The 17,957-nt window shown below is 41.7% G+C and overlaps 3 protein-coding genes across 12 annotated transcripts in view; 1 reads left to right on the plus strand and 2 right to left on the minus strand.

Annotated features, from left to right (window-relative positions):
- Nucleotides 1-8,922, minus strand: part of chn2 (chimerin 2) — a 23,199-nt gene extending 14,277 nt beyond the window's left edge. For 2 of the 9 annotated variants that reach the window (XM_034552994.1, XM_034552993.1), the window contains exons 1-2: nucleotides 8,566-8,922; nucleotides 7,558-7,615 (exon numbers count right to left, since the gene is read on the minus strand). In XM_034552994.1, the coding sequence (XP_034408885.1) occupies nucleotides 7,558-7,572 (15 nt within the window). In that variant the 5' untranslated portion in view covers nucleotides 7,573-7,615; nucleotides 8,566-8,922. Of the gene's footprint in view, nucleotides 1-6,166; nucleotides 6,914-7,557; nucleotides 7,676-8,565 lie in introns of those variants that run through there. The other 7 variants (XM_034552990.1, XM_034552989.1, XM_034552987.1 and 4 more) reach the window with 7 other exon arrangements.
- Nucleotides 8,719-14,680, plus strand: cpvl (carboxypeptidase vitellogenic like). The gene is made up of 13 exons (XM_034552985.1): nucleotides 8,719-8,841; nucleotides 8,922-9,103; nucleotides 9,190-9,311; nucleotides 9,609-9,723; nucleotides 9,903-9,961; nucleotides 10,087-10,166; nucleotides 10,257-10,323; nucleotides 10,607-10,729; nucleotides 12,255-12,386; nucleotides 12,743-12,841; nucleotides 12,972-13,145; nucleotides 13,256-13,438; nucleotides 13,525-14,680. The coding sequence occupies exons 1-13, from the start codon at nucleotides 8,837-8,839 to the stop codon at nucleotides 13,621-13,623; spliced, it is 1,440 nt and encodes a 479-aa protein (XP_034408876.1). The 5' UTR covers nucleotides 8,719-8,836; the 3' UTR covers nucleotides 13,624-14,680.
- A 99-nt stretch (nucleotides 14,681-14,779) lies between these two features.
- Nucleotides 14,780-17,957, minus strand: part of creb5b (cAMP responsive element binding protein 5b) — a 36,506-nt gene continuing 33,328 nt past the window's right edge. The window contains exon 11 of one of the 2 annotated variants that reach the window (XM_034552984.1): nucleotides 14,780-17,548. In XM_034552984.1, the coding sequence (XP_034408875.1) occupies nucleotides 17,394-17,548 (155 nt within the window). In that variant the 3' untranslated portion in view covers nucleotides 14,780-17,393. The remainder of the gene's footprint in view (nucleotides 17,549-17,957) is intronic. The other variant, XM_034552983.1, reaches the window with a different exon arrangement.

Genomic DNA, 17,957 nt, shown 5'->3' on the forward strand with positions numbered 1-17,957 from the left:
TGTGTTTCACTAGCAAATAAATCAATATTACCCACCTGCCGTGTCCCTAAAAACACAAGAATACGAACACACCAATCAAAATGTAAGTAAATACAATTTACATCCCACAATCCACGGTGAGACATTCCTCTGGCTGATTTATGATTATGTGATCACATTCCTGAAATATATGACGGTGCTATTATGTTAGAATGAAAAGAGTTAGGGAGGTGATGAAGTAAAGTAATGAGTCACTAAACGAGTACGAGAGGTTGACAAAACATTTTACTACAGCTCACCACACCACAGCAACTCCATAACTGGTAATCATTGGATGCCATTCACATAATTCCTAACAAGTTCTGACCCACATGCAGAGAAATTACATTTCATATTTGAATGTTACTGCACGTCCTACATGTTCACACAGCGAGACAATCATACAGAATTTAAACACGGTGGTCTACAGCTATCACATAAGCAGATGACACTAAATGCCAAATGCACAAGATAACCGACAATAAATGATTAATCTGCCCCTCCGATGTTTAGAGTAATATCTTTCATTAAACTCCCAGCCCCAGTGAAGGACTCAATCGGATGTGTGAATTATGAATCATGCCGGTCAAGAAGATACACGTCGCTCATTTAAAACATTCCTTTGCAACCATCAGTAGATCAACGCCACGCCCCCCTGAAAGAAGTCAAAAACACACGAGGGCTTGAAAACCAGTGAGCACTTGTTAGATGTCTGCACTGACGTACGGGCAGCAAGATGGAGAAACGTGCACACATAAATGGCATCAATGTTAAAACCGTATTGCTATTTCTCTTAGAGTCCCTGTATATTCTTGTGCTATATTTATCTGTATAACTGACAGCACTTAAAGAGATGTAATTTCCTTCATGCCGTTTTCTCTGCTCACTGCAGCGGGAGGCTGGTTGCAACATCATCAAACACACCAAATGCTCATTAATGCGCCCCATCGTAATAGTCCTGTTACTTTGGAAAGAGATGAATTTATTACACAGGAAAGACAAGATAGGTGCACATGATCCAATGCTGAATAATTATGTAAATGATGAAACGGCAGCTTGACTGAGAGCTGGATGTTGTGAGAGTGAACCATGTTGCTAAAGCCCTCCACAGAATGTCTGCCTTCAAATACAATGTGATGTGTGGACAATGTATTGCTGACGCTTTGTCACTGCGTATTGCACTCGCAAGTCGGAAAGATTTATTCCACTGCGGCTTGTTTAAAGGATGTGATTTCTTCTGGTCGGCTGCCAAATACTCTTTTCAATGCGATTGGTTTTAATGACAAATGGAACTCAGCAGCAGCTTCGGCTCGGAGGACGGGGCTCTCGAGGGATTCTGATGCAAACACCAGCCCACGCTTACACACACGCACATACATCAGGCCACACTGTGCATACCCACTCTCACACAAACACACACGTATACGCAGACGCACTAAGACACGCACAGGAAAAGAACATCAAAAAGAATTGCTAAGCAGCTCAGAGTTTGTGTCTGATGATCAGGGAGAATTTAGATTCTGGAGCAGCCAAAAGGATTTTTCCGCCCAAAGACACAGCTATTAATTGCGGTGCCCTCCATTAATCTCCAGTCAGAAGCATTCAATACAATAATTACCGACGGGTATTTGCTTTGGTGACAAAGAGAATATGTGATGAATGAAGATCAAGCTCGCCGAAAGACGTTTATCCCCTGAAATAACATCTGCGCTAGAGTCTGTGATAACAAAAATATATATATAAATCTACGTCAGCACATCAAACAATAACTTGTGTTGAGGTTTAATGAGTACACGGATGACAACAGGTTCAGAGCGTTTTATGACTCGAAGGTCGTGTTCAATATCACCCATATTAGTACCAAAAAGAAAAGAGGATAGAAAGAGAAGATAGAGAGACGTCTGTGTAGAGTAATTTAATTTATATGGGTAGAATGATGTCAAGTCCAAATAAGACTCACCACTAGACTATTTAAGTTGACACAACAAATAGAGTAGCTTTATATTGACTTAAAAAGCTACGTATTCAGCTGTAGCGCTGCCTGACTGTAAAATACCAGCACAGATAATGTAATTGACTATTTTATGTTAAATCGATGGAAATGTAATACCATGTCATTGTTTCTGTGATTTTATGCTGATGGGGAAATGGAGCCGATCATCTATCACTTGCCCAACAGTAATATAGATAAGAGTTTTTATATTGTAACAATACATTCGATGTCAAGCAGAAGTGCTGGTTTCTTTACAGACAGGGACACGTACCCCCATAACAAAGAATGGTCTTCAGGATTTGCACTTGAGAACCTGAAAGCTTGGCCCATTGATGCACCATGGGACAGGCTTTTTGAGTACCAGACAGGGATTTATCTTTCCAACAACCTGGATTGAGTCAAAGAGAGAGGAGTTCATGCTGTTTTTGAAAACTCCAGGATAGATTCAACATAGTTCATGGGGAAATTCTCTTTGAACTCTACAGACAGAAATAGCATTTCTCTTTGTGCATTTGAGATCTGTTCGGTTTCTCAACCCTTAAAATCGTCTGCCAGTAGAATAAAATGTATGCAGGACTTCAGTGATCTATCAATCCTCTCCTCCCAAAAGCCTGTTACTAATTAATACTCGCTATGGCTTCAAGGTCCCTCTGCAAACATACCACCTCCACGTCACACAGCTCAGTGCACCATATCCTCTCTGCTGTCGAACTGCAACAGCAAGAGGAACCAGAGTGTTTGGACCAACACCTTGTGAGCATTACAGGGTTACACACATGAGTGGAAATAACGTACATGCACCTGCTCATCAATGTTGGGCTGTCTATCTGAAGGTGAATGAGTTTGTGATCTTTTGTTTGTTTTGGTGGACCTCCAGTCTTTTTTTATTTCAATTATGACATCCTCTGTGAACCCCTTCTCTTCTGGTGATCCTGAGGGTCAATGTTATCGTGACCTTGACTAAGCAATGATGATAATGATGACCAAGTTGGTGAGAAACCACATATTTCACCCCGGCTTCTTTCCTGTGTTAGTTAAGTGTATTTCTCTCCGCTCTGCTAGAGCTGAACGAGCCACTCAGAAAAAAAGTGGCTTGTTCAAATATTGGGCTCCATGGATGATTTAGAGGACTCCACACTGACTCATGTCTGGAATGTTACGGGCACCTACTTCTTGTATTCACATTTTCAATACTTTGATGTCCTGGAAGGATAAGATAAGCTGTTATTGATCCCCAGAGGGGAAATTCAGAGTTAAGAGGATCCATTCATGCCAAGACATGTGCAGATCAAGCTTTTGTTTTTTAAATAATGTGAAGCTTTTTTTAATTTTCATGAAATAATTTATCAAACTTATAAACAAAAAGATAATTTAAAATGATAACTTAATTACCCTTGGTGAAAAGAGAAAACACACACACACACAGCAGGGAGACCATCTGTGCATTACACTGGTCCAAATGAGCATTTCAACACTGCCTTAGGGCGGACCAGATACTGTGGGCCAGGTATGAGGGTGTGCGTTGTGTCCTACGGGGAAACTGTATCTCTGGCACAACCCCCCCTCCCCTTCAGCGTACGTGACACAAATCCAGTCCGACATGATCTACATTGGTTAGGACATGAAATAGATGTGGTGGAAAGATCTCGAGGTGAACTGCAGCATTTTCCCAACACATGTGCAGGATCGTGTTGAGCAGACAGCTTCTCTGTAATACACGGCTGTAATTCTGCCTCTCTGACCAATTTTGTCATTTAAGTCGGGGAGCTCAAGGCATACTTTCATGCTCTATCCCTCAATTTATTTTCAACGTTTTATTTCTTGGAGCCGTCTGGCAAATGGTGTGCTGCTGGTACAGTACATGTTTCAATGGCCACCCGCGTCAGGAATGTGTAGGAATCTCCCTAAACTCCACGAGTACACTGAAAATATCGTTCCAGGGATGAGATTGCAACATATGTGCTGCAATTGTGTTGCAATCCTTTCAGTTTGTCAGGTACCTTATTATGACTGGCCTCAAACATGTTGAGTATATTATGCACCTGTGAATAGAGTGGTATACAATGAGTCCCCAAACCTGAAAATCTATTAGCATTTTTGCACTCCTCGGCTAAATGTTTATTTTATTTTTTATAGCTTTTTGGTGAGCTGTCTAAAATAAAGTCTGTGGTTACAACAAGCTTTAGAGATTTCAACGTTTTGTTCTAGAATATATACATATTAAAAAATGTTTATATTAATGTAGATTTTGAAGCTGGCTAAATGAGTCCTCACAGCCTCTTGTATCCTCATGCTTATGCGACTGTGGTGTAAGACATTGACCGCCTAACGTTAGCTTTTGCAGTTATAGACTGAGTCTATATAAAGCAGTCTATACTTTATAAAGTGGTTTCTATACATACCATTGTTACTTCAGTTCAATAATTTGCAGGAAGTACAGACTTAAATCAATGTCGGCTCTTATAATACATTTACGGTTGCCACTATCAAAAGTCAATAGTCAACACATAAAGCTGCCATCAGTGACACAAGTTGGATTAACTTTATGTATACACTCTGCCCCAGACAACAGCCTCCAAACAAGATAACCATAAAGACTTATCATCAACTAACTACACCCAGAGCTCTTTGTTTGCAGCCAGAACTGACGTCCTAATATGGAGCAGAAATTTAGCCGAGATTCATTTTTGAGTCATGTGCCTTATAGACAAGATTATTCAAATGTTGGGTCTGACTGCCAAAGAGCTCCGCATGAAAATAATAATACCCTTGTGACAACCACTCTATCCCTGGCAGCAGCGCAGCTTGTAACCTCTGATAATTATATTGAGAGCCCAAAAGTAATGACAACCCTCCAATGCCACAGAGAGGAAATACTCTCCTCTTAAAGCAGCAGTGGTCAAAGAGTAAATCCACTGCTTTCTGAAACGCACACATGAGATAATGCTCTGGGAAACGTGTGGTTTCCACAGGCTATATCAGCTTGGAAATGACGGTCTGTCCCTCCCAATGGGCAATACCTCGAGAAACTTGACTCTGCTTTGTGGTGCAGAGGGAGTAAGAAAGTAAAACAAATATTATGGATACTATACAATGTCCTCCCCCTGTAAAAAAACGTTGCCATGCTATGTTCAGTTTTCCGTTCGCATTTGTTTGTGGGCGTAGAAAGTATCGCTGCACATTTTCTAGACTCTTCGCAGTAAAATATTAAATATTGGTGGAAACAGCAAACATAAACAGAAGTGCTGAGCCTGGCATTATAAACAGCCTCTCCCTCTCCTTGTCTCACACACAAACACGCACACACACACACACGTGCGCACACACACACACGCCTCTGGTTGTTGGTGGGGCCGCCACATCAAACAGTGCTGTGATAGTAGAGTTTGTACTTTATACCCTGGCAAACATGAGCAATGTGCTTTATCAACACAGAAAGGGATACAATGGGACAAGCATGGCACTTCTATTTTCTTCTGGGTTTGTTTGAACAGCTGCTAACTCACTTTCTGTTCACATTCGGTGAAAATTCTTACAAATATATAATAGGTGAGACTTGCTGAATACCAACTATTATGCAAAGGAATTGTATTGGAGTTTTGTGAACACTGGCAGTATAAACTGTATGATGTTGATCATATTAGGATTTTATTTTACAATTTCTGAGAATGTCCCAGCCTGGTGCTGTATTTTGGAAAATGCTGGACTAAAGAGGCCAAAGACAATCCTTACAGCCAGCCAATTGGAAAGTCAATAAGGGAATTATGAATCTACTGACAGCATTCAAACCCCACGTCATACTGACTGCATCTCAATCCCTCCGCACATGAAATGTGTCCTTTCCCTCAAATGTTTCTACCTCTGAAGCTTCTTTAATAATGTGTTTGTTTAATGCATACAAAGCACGCTGCGATGGAGATGGAGAAATAAGAAGATGTCACATGTGGCTTTATGCAAGATAATGAAAAAAGTTTGATTCCAGCTAAATAAAATAAAAAAGGCAAACGTTTCAAAGCACACGGACAAGCAGAAATATAAACTCCCCACAAATGAATGTCATATTAGTATTATTAGCCTATTATTAATTATCGGAGGGTATATATTACGTGAAACGCGTCAGCGTCTCGTTTGAGTGTGGGCTCTTTGAACTCTTACCGGAGGACACAGATGAACCGGAGAGGCTTGAGTTGCTGGATGCTGCCATGCCAGCCCGTTTCACGGCTCGGTTATTCCCGTGTGGCCAAGGTGCGCTCACGGCAGCTCGTCCCCGGCGGGGCCTCCATTTCCCTCGAGTCCCAATGGGCTTCACCTTTGACGGCTCTCTCGGTGACTATTTCATGTCTCGTCTCGACCAGAGTCCACCACCCGTCTGTCTGAATCCGCCGATCCTTCTCTCCTTTCTTCCTTCCTTCTCTCCTTCCCTCCTTCCTCTCGGCGAGGAGCTCCCGCTGCCGCATCCACTGAAGGGTGCTGCCGCCGCAGATGGGAAGAGACCGACAAGCCTCAGGAATATGCACCGTGGATCAGTTCCTCCGAAGCATTCAGTCAGACAGAATCTGTGGGTCTGTTATTGTGTCATGCAGAAACGCAGCTATGGTTTCCATGTGCTGATGTGCCACTTTAAGGATTGCACTAAACACACTACGCTGCGGCGGAGACGTGCCTTCTTAAAGTGGAAGTTTGGAGCGGGGTTGCCCGATGTGAGCCAGAAAGACGGGCAACATAAGCGCCAGAATGTTTGCAGAATACAAAACAAACGTTACTTTTTGCGTTGAAACAGAGATATGAGATTCGTGTGCAGAGGCCCGACTCTCTGAGCCACAGTGTTCCAGCTCGTGTTTTCATCAGATGGCATGTCATGTTGAAAGAGACGAGTGTCAGGGATCTAGCGCCACCTGGAGACTAAAGACGAAAGAAAGAGATGGATGGATGGATGTGCAACTAAAATATAAGCAACTATGTGTGACCAAAAAGAAAATGAGCTCGAAGAACACTATCTTTGTAAATTGCCACCAAGACATAATTAAGTGAAATCAGCTATTTATACACAACGTGTGTTGCAGTCGCCACCTCGTCACAAGAGCTGTCACAGTCCACAACTTTCTTTCCAGCTCTAAGTAGCTTCATTTCCTGTATTTTTCCGCCCCCTCGTGGCCAAAGATGAACAACTGCAACATTATTTGGAGTTAGTCACTGATTTGAGGTACTTAGTGTTCTGTTTTTAAGGCAAGCATTCTGACATTAATAGCAGGTACGTTTTAACATTAATAATGAGCGGCCTATTGTTGTCCTTGCTGGCTCACTGTCACTCCTGTGCTTTTCCTACTCTGACAAGTGTAAATGTCGGCAGTGAAAAAGCCCTACAATATATAAAAGCCTATAAAGTAAAGCTATACATATATTGTGAGGGTTTAAGTATACATGGTAGCATCTTTAAAGCAACATTCATAAATGTTAGGCCACTGGTTAACATACACATAGCTTGCACATACAATATTAACAACAACATTTAATTAAATTAAAATGTATAACAATTATCAACTTACACATCCAGCAGTCATAGAGCAACGTTATTATCCAACTGGAGTTGTGTTTCTGGTGACCCTGTGAATCCAAATCCATTATTCAGCTTTTTTCTTCCTCTGGTTAGAGCTTCACCAACTCCTGAAAAATATATTTTTTTATTTGTATCTTTTATACTAAGTGGATGACCAACCTCTGTCTGGAGTCTGGTGCTGGGCAGTACAATACACACAATGCAACTTTAATTGTGCGCCAATGTTGAGAATCAATTTTCCATTGAGGACATTTGACATTGGAATGTGCCTGCTTGATTGACAGGTGTGCCAGTCAATCAGTCAGCCCTGGAGGCTTTACAAAACTTTTTATTCTCTAGTGTTTGAGAGGACGGTGATGAGCAAACTTAAACCACTTAGTGTCCCAGTTCCTCTGCTGTCTAGCGATAGGTTAAGTGTACAGAAGGCTACAAAAGCTGACTGAGCATTATTCGGGTCGTGAGTTTAAAGGCAGCACTTTAAAACTCTGTGCTAAATAATGTGAATAAAATAAATAATGTAAAGGGTGTGCTTAAATGTAACTATGAACACAACTGTGATAATTAACACATGTATACAAAAACTAGTATATTCATTCAAGGATGCTATGTTCATTTATTTTGTGAACTTTCACCAGCACCAGAGCTAACGTTATATACTTTATATACTTTTTTAAATACTTAACTTATTTTTCCGTTTTCTGATGCTAAAATAACCCTTTACAACAGTTAAATAATTAGTAGAACTTAACGCTCAACCTTAAAACTTCTAAAATTGCGATATACCACATATTTCGTGCACAGACCGTATATATAGTAGTATATTACATAATAACGAAATAATAACTTAATAATAGCTAACACAACGTAACGATTCTTACCTGTCAGCCTGGTTTCCCTTTTCTTTGTCTAACAAAATGCTCAACACTTAGCGTTAGCTGAAGCAGCCTTCGCTGCTAACGTTATTTTGAAACAAACAGTTTAAAGACAGTTTACTTACCAATTGAGAGCAACATTCTTTGAAATAGGAATATGTTTAGCAGATGTTGTAGCACACACAACACGTCTTCAATTGCATAAAGGAAACTTAGCTTTGGAAGTCTCCTGCAAGACCTCGTTGAGGACTAAAACGCCGCCGTACCACAGTAACGACCACATGACCTAATGTGTCACCTGACCCACGCAGAGCTAGTCATGTGACTCAGTCCATCCGACTGCTCGCCAGATGAACGTCTCTCTGACTGACGGCTGACATTCATCCAGTCGTCAACATGAGGTGAGTAACAAACTAAAGTTTACGGGTTTGACCCCCCGCGTGGCTGGCCTGTATTCCGATACGCGTTGTGTTCAATGCAGGCTGTGGATGGGAACACTGCTGCTCCTCTTTCTCTGGGCCTGTCTGGACTCGGCGCACTCGCGGAGCTGCTCGTCGCCTTTTTTCTGCCCGAAGTCTCACCGTGTGAGCGGCCTGAATGGAGTCGACCCCGGGTCTCCTCTCTTCCTCACTCCGTACGTGGAGAAGGGCGCCATAGATGAAGGTAGAGGTGCACCCACGCTGCTGCACGGGGTCTAGATTCACACGAGTCATGGCTACAGTGGCCGACATCCTTTACTTTTGATCCAGCCAGGAAACTGAGTCTGGTAGGAGATCTGCCGGGGGGCAACGTCAAGAGTTATGCTGGCTACCTCACTGTCAACAAGAAATACAACAGCAACCTCTTCTTCTGGTTCTTCCCTGCACTGATGGTAAGGGCAAACCTGTTCTTCACAGCAGGCTTTCCAAAGGACAGTCCCATTACTGCCAGAGCTGCAGCTTGGGACAAAGAAGCCTTTTAGAGAAGTCAGCCGATGATAAGGAGCTGAGTCAGCAGCAGTGTGGGACTTCAGTTATGACTGTTTTGTGTTAAAAGTCACGTTTCTTTTTTTATGGTTGGTCACATGTCTCCAGCCTGATCTGACCCTGTTGTATAATAATCTACTGACTTCCCCACTGGCTGGTGCTGAGACCTTAACTCTCCTGTGTGACGCCCTGATGTGTGACAGGCAAACCCAGATCAAGCTCCGGTCCTGCTCTGGCTGCAAGGAGGGCCCGGTGGCTCCTCCATGTTCGGTCTGTTTGTGGAACACGGACCATATGTGGTGTTCAAGAACTTGACTGGTAAGAACGCATCGGGTATTACGTTTTTATATATATATATATATATATATATATATATATATATATATATATATATATATATATATATATATATATATATATATATATGACACAGACAAACACACACTTGAGCCCTGAGTTTGTGTTGGAGCCTTGTTTACTGTTTTGTGTCTCTGCAGTTGGTTTTAGGGACTACGCTTGGACATTGAGATATTCAGTTTTGTACATTGACAATCCGGTAAGTATTAGTTATTCATCCGCAGACAAAAAAAGCCACTAACTAATAACATGTAACGCATATTTTATTCAAGGTTTCTCAGCTCATCTGACTTTTTTTGTGCATTAATTTGTTTGTTTCTCCAGGTTGGGACCGGTTTCAGCTTCACGAATGACGACAAAGGTTTTGCTCAAAACCAGGATGACGTTGGCCGAGATCTGTACAGGTAAAGCCATCCAACTCTAACCTAGTGGCACTTGATCTATGAGTCTGTTTGATTACTAACTCATTTATATTGTATCTCTTCTCTTTAAAGTGCTTTAACACAGTTCTTCCAGATATTTCCTGAGTATCAGTCCAACGAGTTCTATGCTACTGGAGAGGTATGTTTTTTTTTCTGTTCAAGATTTGCAAATGTATCGTGTCAAAATGTACAATAGTGGGGTTACACATGTGGCTTTTTACCGCGTACATATCCTACACCAGTAGGAATTTCTACTCCATTAGACAATCACAAGGAACACATTTTGGATAGGTTTATAAGTTTGTCTTAAAATATCGCCACAACAAGAACATCTGTCTCTGACGACAACAGCAACCAAAAACACATTCTGCATATTTAGAATATGGTCCTGATCTTTGTGAACCTTCTCCGTCCCCATGCAGTCGTATGCAGGAAAGTATGTTCCTGCCATCTCGTACTACATCCATAAAAACAACCCCACTGCCAAAGTGAAAATAAACTTTATGGGGATGGCTATCGGGGACGGGCTCTGTGATCCAGAACTGGTGCGTATCTGACCAAGTCTGGTTTTCTGATCATCTTTAAACCTCTGTTCACCTGCCTAGGTGCTTTTCAGTGGATCTGGTTGATTAGACCTCTGCTCAGGTTGAAGGTTGGCCGGAGCTTTGATGATCATGTATTATGTTACAAATCTTCATCTACCAATAAGAATGATAGAGGGGTCAATTTTTCAGACCCTATAGGTTCCACAAAGCTAACGGGAGACTCACGAAGAGTCCTGACCCGGTCCTGAGACCTGGGCCCTATTTCTCGTACGTGGCTAACGTGTTTAGCGGGATAATTTTGTGGATGAGATTACACAAGCCAGGGTTTTCGGTTCCTCAAAGCAAGTTTGGAAAAATCACCATAGTAACACATCAAAATATTTGAGCTTGCTCCAGCGCAGGCTCATTCAGTCTAGCTGGATAATCTGGCCACGCCCCCTGAAGAAAGTGGCAGCTCACTTCCTCATTGATGAAGGAGCGATATTACTTAGATTAACGTTTTATAGGGAGAGAGTTCTTATGATGTGAAGACGACTTCCTATATGAGTGCTATCCATTCTGCCCACAAGGAATCATTTATTAAAGACCTTCTGGAGCCGTACATTGAACACAAAGTAGTTCATGAAAGTCAAAGCACAGACGAATGGATGTGATTTGTGAATAAAGAGGATTTCCATCTACTTATCTAGACGTATAGTCGGTGAAAGTCACCGAGCTGTGTGAGCCTACGGGTGATGTTATGTGTGTGTATATATATATATCAATGTTATGAACCCAAACACCAGGGCATTAGATGTTCCGACGTTTGTGGGATTTCCACAACAAGTATAAAACAGAAATAGTGGTTATTTTTTAATCCATGGTGAATGGCGGAAGTTATAAATGTTTCCATGGAGATAAGCCACGCCCCCTCTCAAGCGCGAGTGAAGTGAATGAATTGATTAGATGTTGCCATGATTATGGTCTGGAATTCCTCATATACGTTCATGATCATCTCCTGCTCGTCAGCGGAGAAAAGGAGGCTCTTCCTTTCAGTTTATTTGCCTTTGTGCTGTTAGTAAATTATGGTTTCTGTGATCGACGCGTCTCCCTTTTTGAAGTCGGACGGGCACGCGCAACTATCCTGTGAAATGACGTCTGGCTCAAATTAACGAGATGGTTTGAGGGCGGATCAGCCTTTGAGAAACCGGGATAGCCTGATGTTAATCATCTTGTTAATTTTATCTCGCTAATAGGACATTTGATCAACTTTGTTGAGCCACGTACGAGAAATAGGGCCCAGGTCTAGCCAGAACAGAAGCTAGACCTGATTTTCCCATGTCTTGTGAAAGTTAGTTAATAACTCTCTTGCTCTCTTTGCTCACATGTTCCAACACTTACAACATGTCTGCTCCAGCAGAGGGATGTTCCCTTTTCTTTATCTTTTCCCCGTCTGCCGTTATAGTTTTAGTGGTTTACATTTCACTCCTGTCAATGAAAAATGACATGAGTATAGTATTTTAAAGCTTTTTCTTTTCCATTTCAGATGCTGGGTGGTTATGGTGAGTTCATGTACCAAACGGGCATGATAGACGAACACCAGAGACAGTATGTCAACCAGCAGACAGACCTGGGGGTTAAATACATCCATCAGCAGAAGTGGGTGGAGGCTTTTCAGGTAGGAGGCGCCTCTTATTTTTCAGAACACATTTAATAATAATAATAATAATCCATTTAATTTATATAGTGCTTTTCAAGATACTCAAAGACACTTTACATTATACACCATAGAAACAGCTACGGGGAGCAATGCAGGGTTAAGTGTCTTGCTCAAGGACACATCGACTAGGGCGGGGATTGAACTGCCAATCCCTTGATTGAAAGACGGGCATGCTAACCACTGACCCATAGTCGCCCATTTGTCTTCAGTTGTCTAGATTTGCATTAAGTTCTTATTGTTCGATGAATTCCTTTTTGTTATTTATTTAAATTTGTTTACATTTAGCTGACCGTGTTGTTACCATCTGACTTCAGGTTTTTGATAGTTTGCTGAATGGGGACGTGGATCCGTATCCCTCCTTCTTCCAAAACGCTACCGGCTGCACTAACTATTACAACTACATGACCTGTCGGGTGAGTAGAAACTCTGTTCTCAAAGCTGCTGGTGGGACTTCTTGGAGCAAACATTTGAAAACCTTTATTTACGAACACGCTACTCGTTGGTCTTTGCACAACCCACCACATGTTCTTTGTGGCACAACAGGAGCCTGAGGACCAGGAGTACTTCTCCCAGTTTGTGACTCTGCCAGCGGTGCGTCGTGCCATCCATGTGGGGAACCTGACGTTCAACGACGGCTCGGAGGTGGAGAAGCACCTTCTGCAGGATGTCATGAAGAGCATCAAGCCGTGGCTGGGGGTGTTGATGGACAACTATAGGGTGGGGGCTTTGGGATTATCCTCTGTGTTGTGTCTGTGCAACAGTGGTATGATCCCTCACTCCCTCTCTAACAGTCTTTTCCTGTTTGGTCCATTTCTACATCCACCCAGGTCTTAATCTACAGCGGTCAGCTGGATGTAATTGTAGCAGCACCACTGACCGAGAGGTTCCTGCCTACTGTCAACTGGAGCGGGGCGGCCGAGTTCAAAACAGCACCGCGATTCCACTGGAAGGTTCAGCCCAGCGACACAGAGGTGGCTGGTTACGTGAGACAAGTGGGAGAGTTTTACCAGGTGGGTTGTTAACAGTTGAAAATCAATGTGAAAAGTACTTGGGAACGACTGTTTTAACATCTGTAATCTATCCTCTTGTCACACAGATCATCATCCGAGGAGGAGGACACATTCTGCCTTACGACCAGCCGGCGAGGTCCTTTGACATGATTGACAGATTCCTTTCAACACGCGGCTGGTCATGAATGTTTTGGTCCTGAAACCGCTGATTAAAGCACCTCCACTTTTAAAGAGCATATTTTTAATTATTGAGTGTTGATTTTAAATATTTTTAATTTTCCCAGCCAATGTAAACAAGCACATTGTTGAATTTTAACACATTTCTTTTTAGTAGGTGACATTTGAGGTGGGACTCTGGACTGCTCCCTGATGCAAATTAAATAAGTTGTGTTAACGTGCAGCCAGGTCTCCCACGTCTTCACACAGTAATTCAGTCTGATGATCAAGTCAGAGTTGTATCAAAACCATTTCATGTTTTGAACTGTATGAGGGAAATATGCATTCAATCAGAACATGCGTGATGATGAAATATTAAGAATTAGCCTTGAAACTACAATTAACCTGTAAAAACCTGTTTTTTTTTACTAAATCCGAGTGCCTTAATGATCGGCGAGCTTTGCTGTGTTTTTGTGATTGACATCTGTTGCAGATGCAGCATTGTTGGATGGGATTTGTCCCTTCAAGTTCTGTTTGGTTAGTCTACAAAATGTCCACCAGGGGCCACTGTGCTTAAAGGCATTTTATTAGAAAGCCAGAAATGAAAGAATGTAATCTCACTAAACTTCTGTGGGCATTCAATGTCATTGAAATTTGTTTCTGATTATCTTAACTAAAAAAAATACTAAATGAAACTGTGAAGAATAAGTGCCCCTTTGCATGTTGCGACAAACGGTTGTTAATTTCATTCTGTTTGGCTATTGTAGTGGTTTTAAAATGTATTTGATTTTGTAGTGGTTTTAAAATTTATTTGATTTGTTGTAGTGGTTTTTAAAATGTATTTGATTTGTTGCAGTGTTTAAGTTGGTTATTTGTTTACAAAGATGTGTGTTGTGTGCTGTCATTTCATCAGGCAACTATCAAGATGTCTAGACAGTTCAATAATTAATGAGTATTCTAAACCTTTAAAGCATCTCACTATTTAATGAGCAGGTCCGTCTCAAGGACAAGCATCGGGGAAAACTTGATCGTTTGATGTCGATGTTGGTTTCATAGCATTCTGCCAATGTTATTCTCAAACATTCAGCTCATGTCTCTAAGCACATTATTTCACACTGGTTATCGGCACAGAAGATATTTGTGACACTAGAATTCAAGTTCAAGTAGTAGTGACATCAAATGAGTTTGCTAATTGTTACAGAACAAGTGCTTTATTTTCATACCGTAATGTAACTGCAGTGATACTTTAACATCTGTACAAATGCAAAACAAAATGGAGACAGTCATTACAGACACACACAAAATGTACAAAGTTATGCAGGCCAGAATGGATTCATCCGTTCATTACATATAAACAATGTATTTAAGCGCTGAAATGAGCCTCGACGTACAACAAAAGGCAACAAGTGCTATGCAAACATTATTTACAAACATGTACCACACATTTACTCCCTTCAATAAGAAAGGTGGTTGCATTACATGTACAAGATTAATGCAATTATGTACAATATTTATAGTTTTTGATTTAAAATAATACATTTATAACGTCATTAATACAGAGGCATTGTTCTCCACCGCTCACAAATCCACACGGACGCACTCACACTGCACTTTCTTGTCTTCCTCTGCAGTAACATGTGTTTTTCTGAACCTGGACCCACTTTCAAGAAGGAAACGAGAGACTCATCTAACTCTAAATTAGCAACATCCTCCAATTGATTCCAGTTAAAGGTTTTTTGAGGTCATTGCCATAATTAGTTACATGCGAGAGGTTAATTTGGAATGATCTAAAACACGGTTTAAAATCAACCTAAAATAAGGCAAGCTTCAGTTCAAAGGGTTTGTACGACAAAGCCCTTTTCAAGAGAATCCATTTCTCTCATTGACACATATCAAAATGCGCACACTGACTGAAGGGTTGTCACATGACAAAAACAGTCCAAATGCTTCAACCAAACTTGAATGTACCCATTATGAGGATAAAGATTCACATCCTTCATCTATTTTCTTGCAGAATAAAAAGGACTCAAACTTAACTGTGCAGGGTCTTTACAACATGAGCTCTAGGTTCCCTTCCTTATCTACAGACATGATCCATGCCAGGCACAGTCTCTTCATAAAGCCAAACACAGTTAAGTTTCTCGCTGGTGTGTGAAAAAAGGGGGGGGGGGGGGGGGGGGGGGGGATCACTGAGAATTACTCGGACCTAAATATGGCTATTCTACCCTCTGGCATGACAGAGGACAAAGTGCATAGACAGCTCTGCGATCGCTCCACCTGTCAGTGGAATGTATTTCATCCATCCTACTGTAGAACACAGTGCATTATGGTCATCATGCTAATGAGTCGACATTCCTGGTCATAGGAAAGAGACAAAGAGCAGTGGTGGTGAACATGAGAAGGTGTGAAGTTTCAAGGCTGCGAGGGAGATAAAAAACGGGTCACTATTAATACATCCATCGCCTTGCAGAGGAGGCCTGAGAAAGAGAGGAAGAGAAATTGACGAAGAGGTCATAGGTTAAATGGAAAGCAGGTACTTTTTCTCCTTAGTCAGCTGGTTTTGGGCTCACATGCAGCAGACATCAATTACAAAACCAATAACACAGGAAACTCATGAATAAAACGCAGGGAATGAAAGGGTTTGATTGTTTGAAGAGAAAGAGTTGCTGTCTACAGAAAGCCAACAAAAGATTTTACGAAAGATTCAGGCACATTGTGACATTTTGAAAAGCACAAGCATAAACTGCTCCTCTTTAGAAACCGTAAAACACTTAACCAGTCGTGGGATGCCAGTCAGAAATAAAAAATCTGTCACTTTCTCACAATGTTTTTTGTTTTTCTTCCTTTACACACCTGCTGAACTTTGTTCTGCAGAGGAAAGAAGGCAGAACATAATATAATACATAACTAACTTGCATACTCGAAAACGATGGATACTAAAATCCAGATGCACAAACACACAAAAAGACGCCTCAGTAAATAAAGCTTCAGTTGGTCCTGGAGAGTGAAGAAGTTTGTTTCAGCTGCCTCACTGGGATCAGTGGGCAGTTCTGTAGCTGGAACAGCTTTGTATGTCCTCGGGACCAGAGTGGCTTAGCCATGCTGATCGAATGTGGACATACAGTAGAGAAGGTGATCAATACTGCAATGTATTGCTTCCAATTGATCATGCTGTATTTCATGACACTCTTTAAGAATAAAGCTGACAGGGACAAGGTTAACAGTCATATTCGTTACTCAGAAAGAAAAGTTTCATTACACCTGCTTGCATATTCCTGTCTTCAAGACATCACAGGGACAGTTTGACTTGGCTTAAAGGCAGCAACGTCCCCCTCATGTAGAGTCTGTTGCATACACTCAACACACTGTTCATAAGTGATACAGAGAATACATTGACTCATTTGTTCAGTCCATCAGGACTACAGAGATGTAAGGTCTGCTAATAGCCGGAGGCTTATGTCTCTGTCCTCCGGTTCAATGACCATCATGGACCTTTTTGTACCATTAAACAACAGAAAGAAAAGTCACTTAAATGCTGGATGAGATTAGCAAAATTCCCTTTTTGCTAAAAGCACAAAAAAAACAGGTAAAAAAAAGAGGCAACAAACTAAAGAACACGTATGGGTTAATAGGGTTGGTCTATAAAAATACATACTGGAGCTACTGTATAAAGAACAGCCTCACAGGCCTTTGAGGTTTTTCTTGATGGAGGGAACAAGGGGGGTCAGCATGTGCAGCTGGCAACCCTCAGAAAGCAAGGTGTGGGGGGGGGGGGGGGGGGGGGGGGTCTCTCTTGTCCCTAGTGAATGGAGTTAATGTCTGTGCGGTGATTGGTTTGCCCGTGCACACTGCTGCCCCCTATAGTTGTGGTGGAGGTGGTGATGGTGTTGTGCTGAATGACCTGCTGCTGGGAGCACTCTGGTGCTGGACTGCCCGCCGGACTGCTATCTGGACCTGAGGAGACAGCAGAGACATCAGTGAGGATGGACAACGTGTGTGTAGTAGTGTGAACACTGTGACCCTCAAGCTTCTACAAAGATATAATGTGATAGTAAAAACAAATGATAACGAATATCAAAATAAACACAGACCACATTATTGTAAACAAAACAAACAGCTTTATTAGCAGAAACAAATACATATCAACAAATGACTCACACCCAAAGTCTCACCTGTCATCCCAAAATAGACCATGAATGGAAAGCACAAAAATGGAAAAGTAATTCCATAAACAAGCCTGATGAAGTTTGGATACATTGAAGGTGACATCTGTACACAAGCTAGACTCATCGATGGAAGTCTCTCCCAGCCCAGTCTGGGAGTTGGCTCTCTTCTGTATAAAAGAACCATTCAGCCAGGGGGG

The sequence above is a fragment of the Cyclopterus lumpus genome, chromosome 16, assembly GCF_009769545.1.
Source record: "Cyclopterus lumpus isolate fCycLum1 chromosome 16, fCycLum1.pri, whole genome shotgun sequence".
NCBI classification, from domain to species: Eukaryota; Metazoa; Chordata; class Actinopteri; order Perciformes; family Cyclopteridae; genus Cyclopterus; species Cyclopterus lumpus.

What these genes read in the sequence shown, in the direction of transcription:
- cpvl (XM_034552985.1), top strand. An exon ending in TTTTGTACATTGACAATCCG is followed by an intron (nt 9,962 to 10,086) that starts GTAAGTATTAGT and finishes TTGTTTCTCCAG; the next exon opens with GTTGGGACCGGTTTCAGCTT. An exon ending in AAGTGGGAGAGTTTTACCAG is followed by an intron (nt 13,439 to 13,524) that starts GTGGGTTGTTAA and finishes CTTGTCACACAG; the next exon opens with ATCATCATCCGAGGAGGAGG.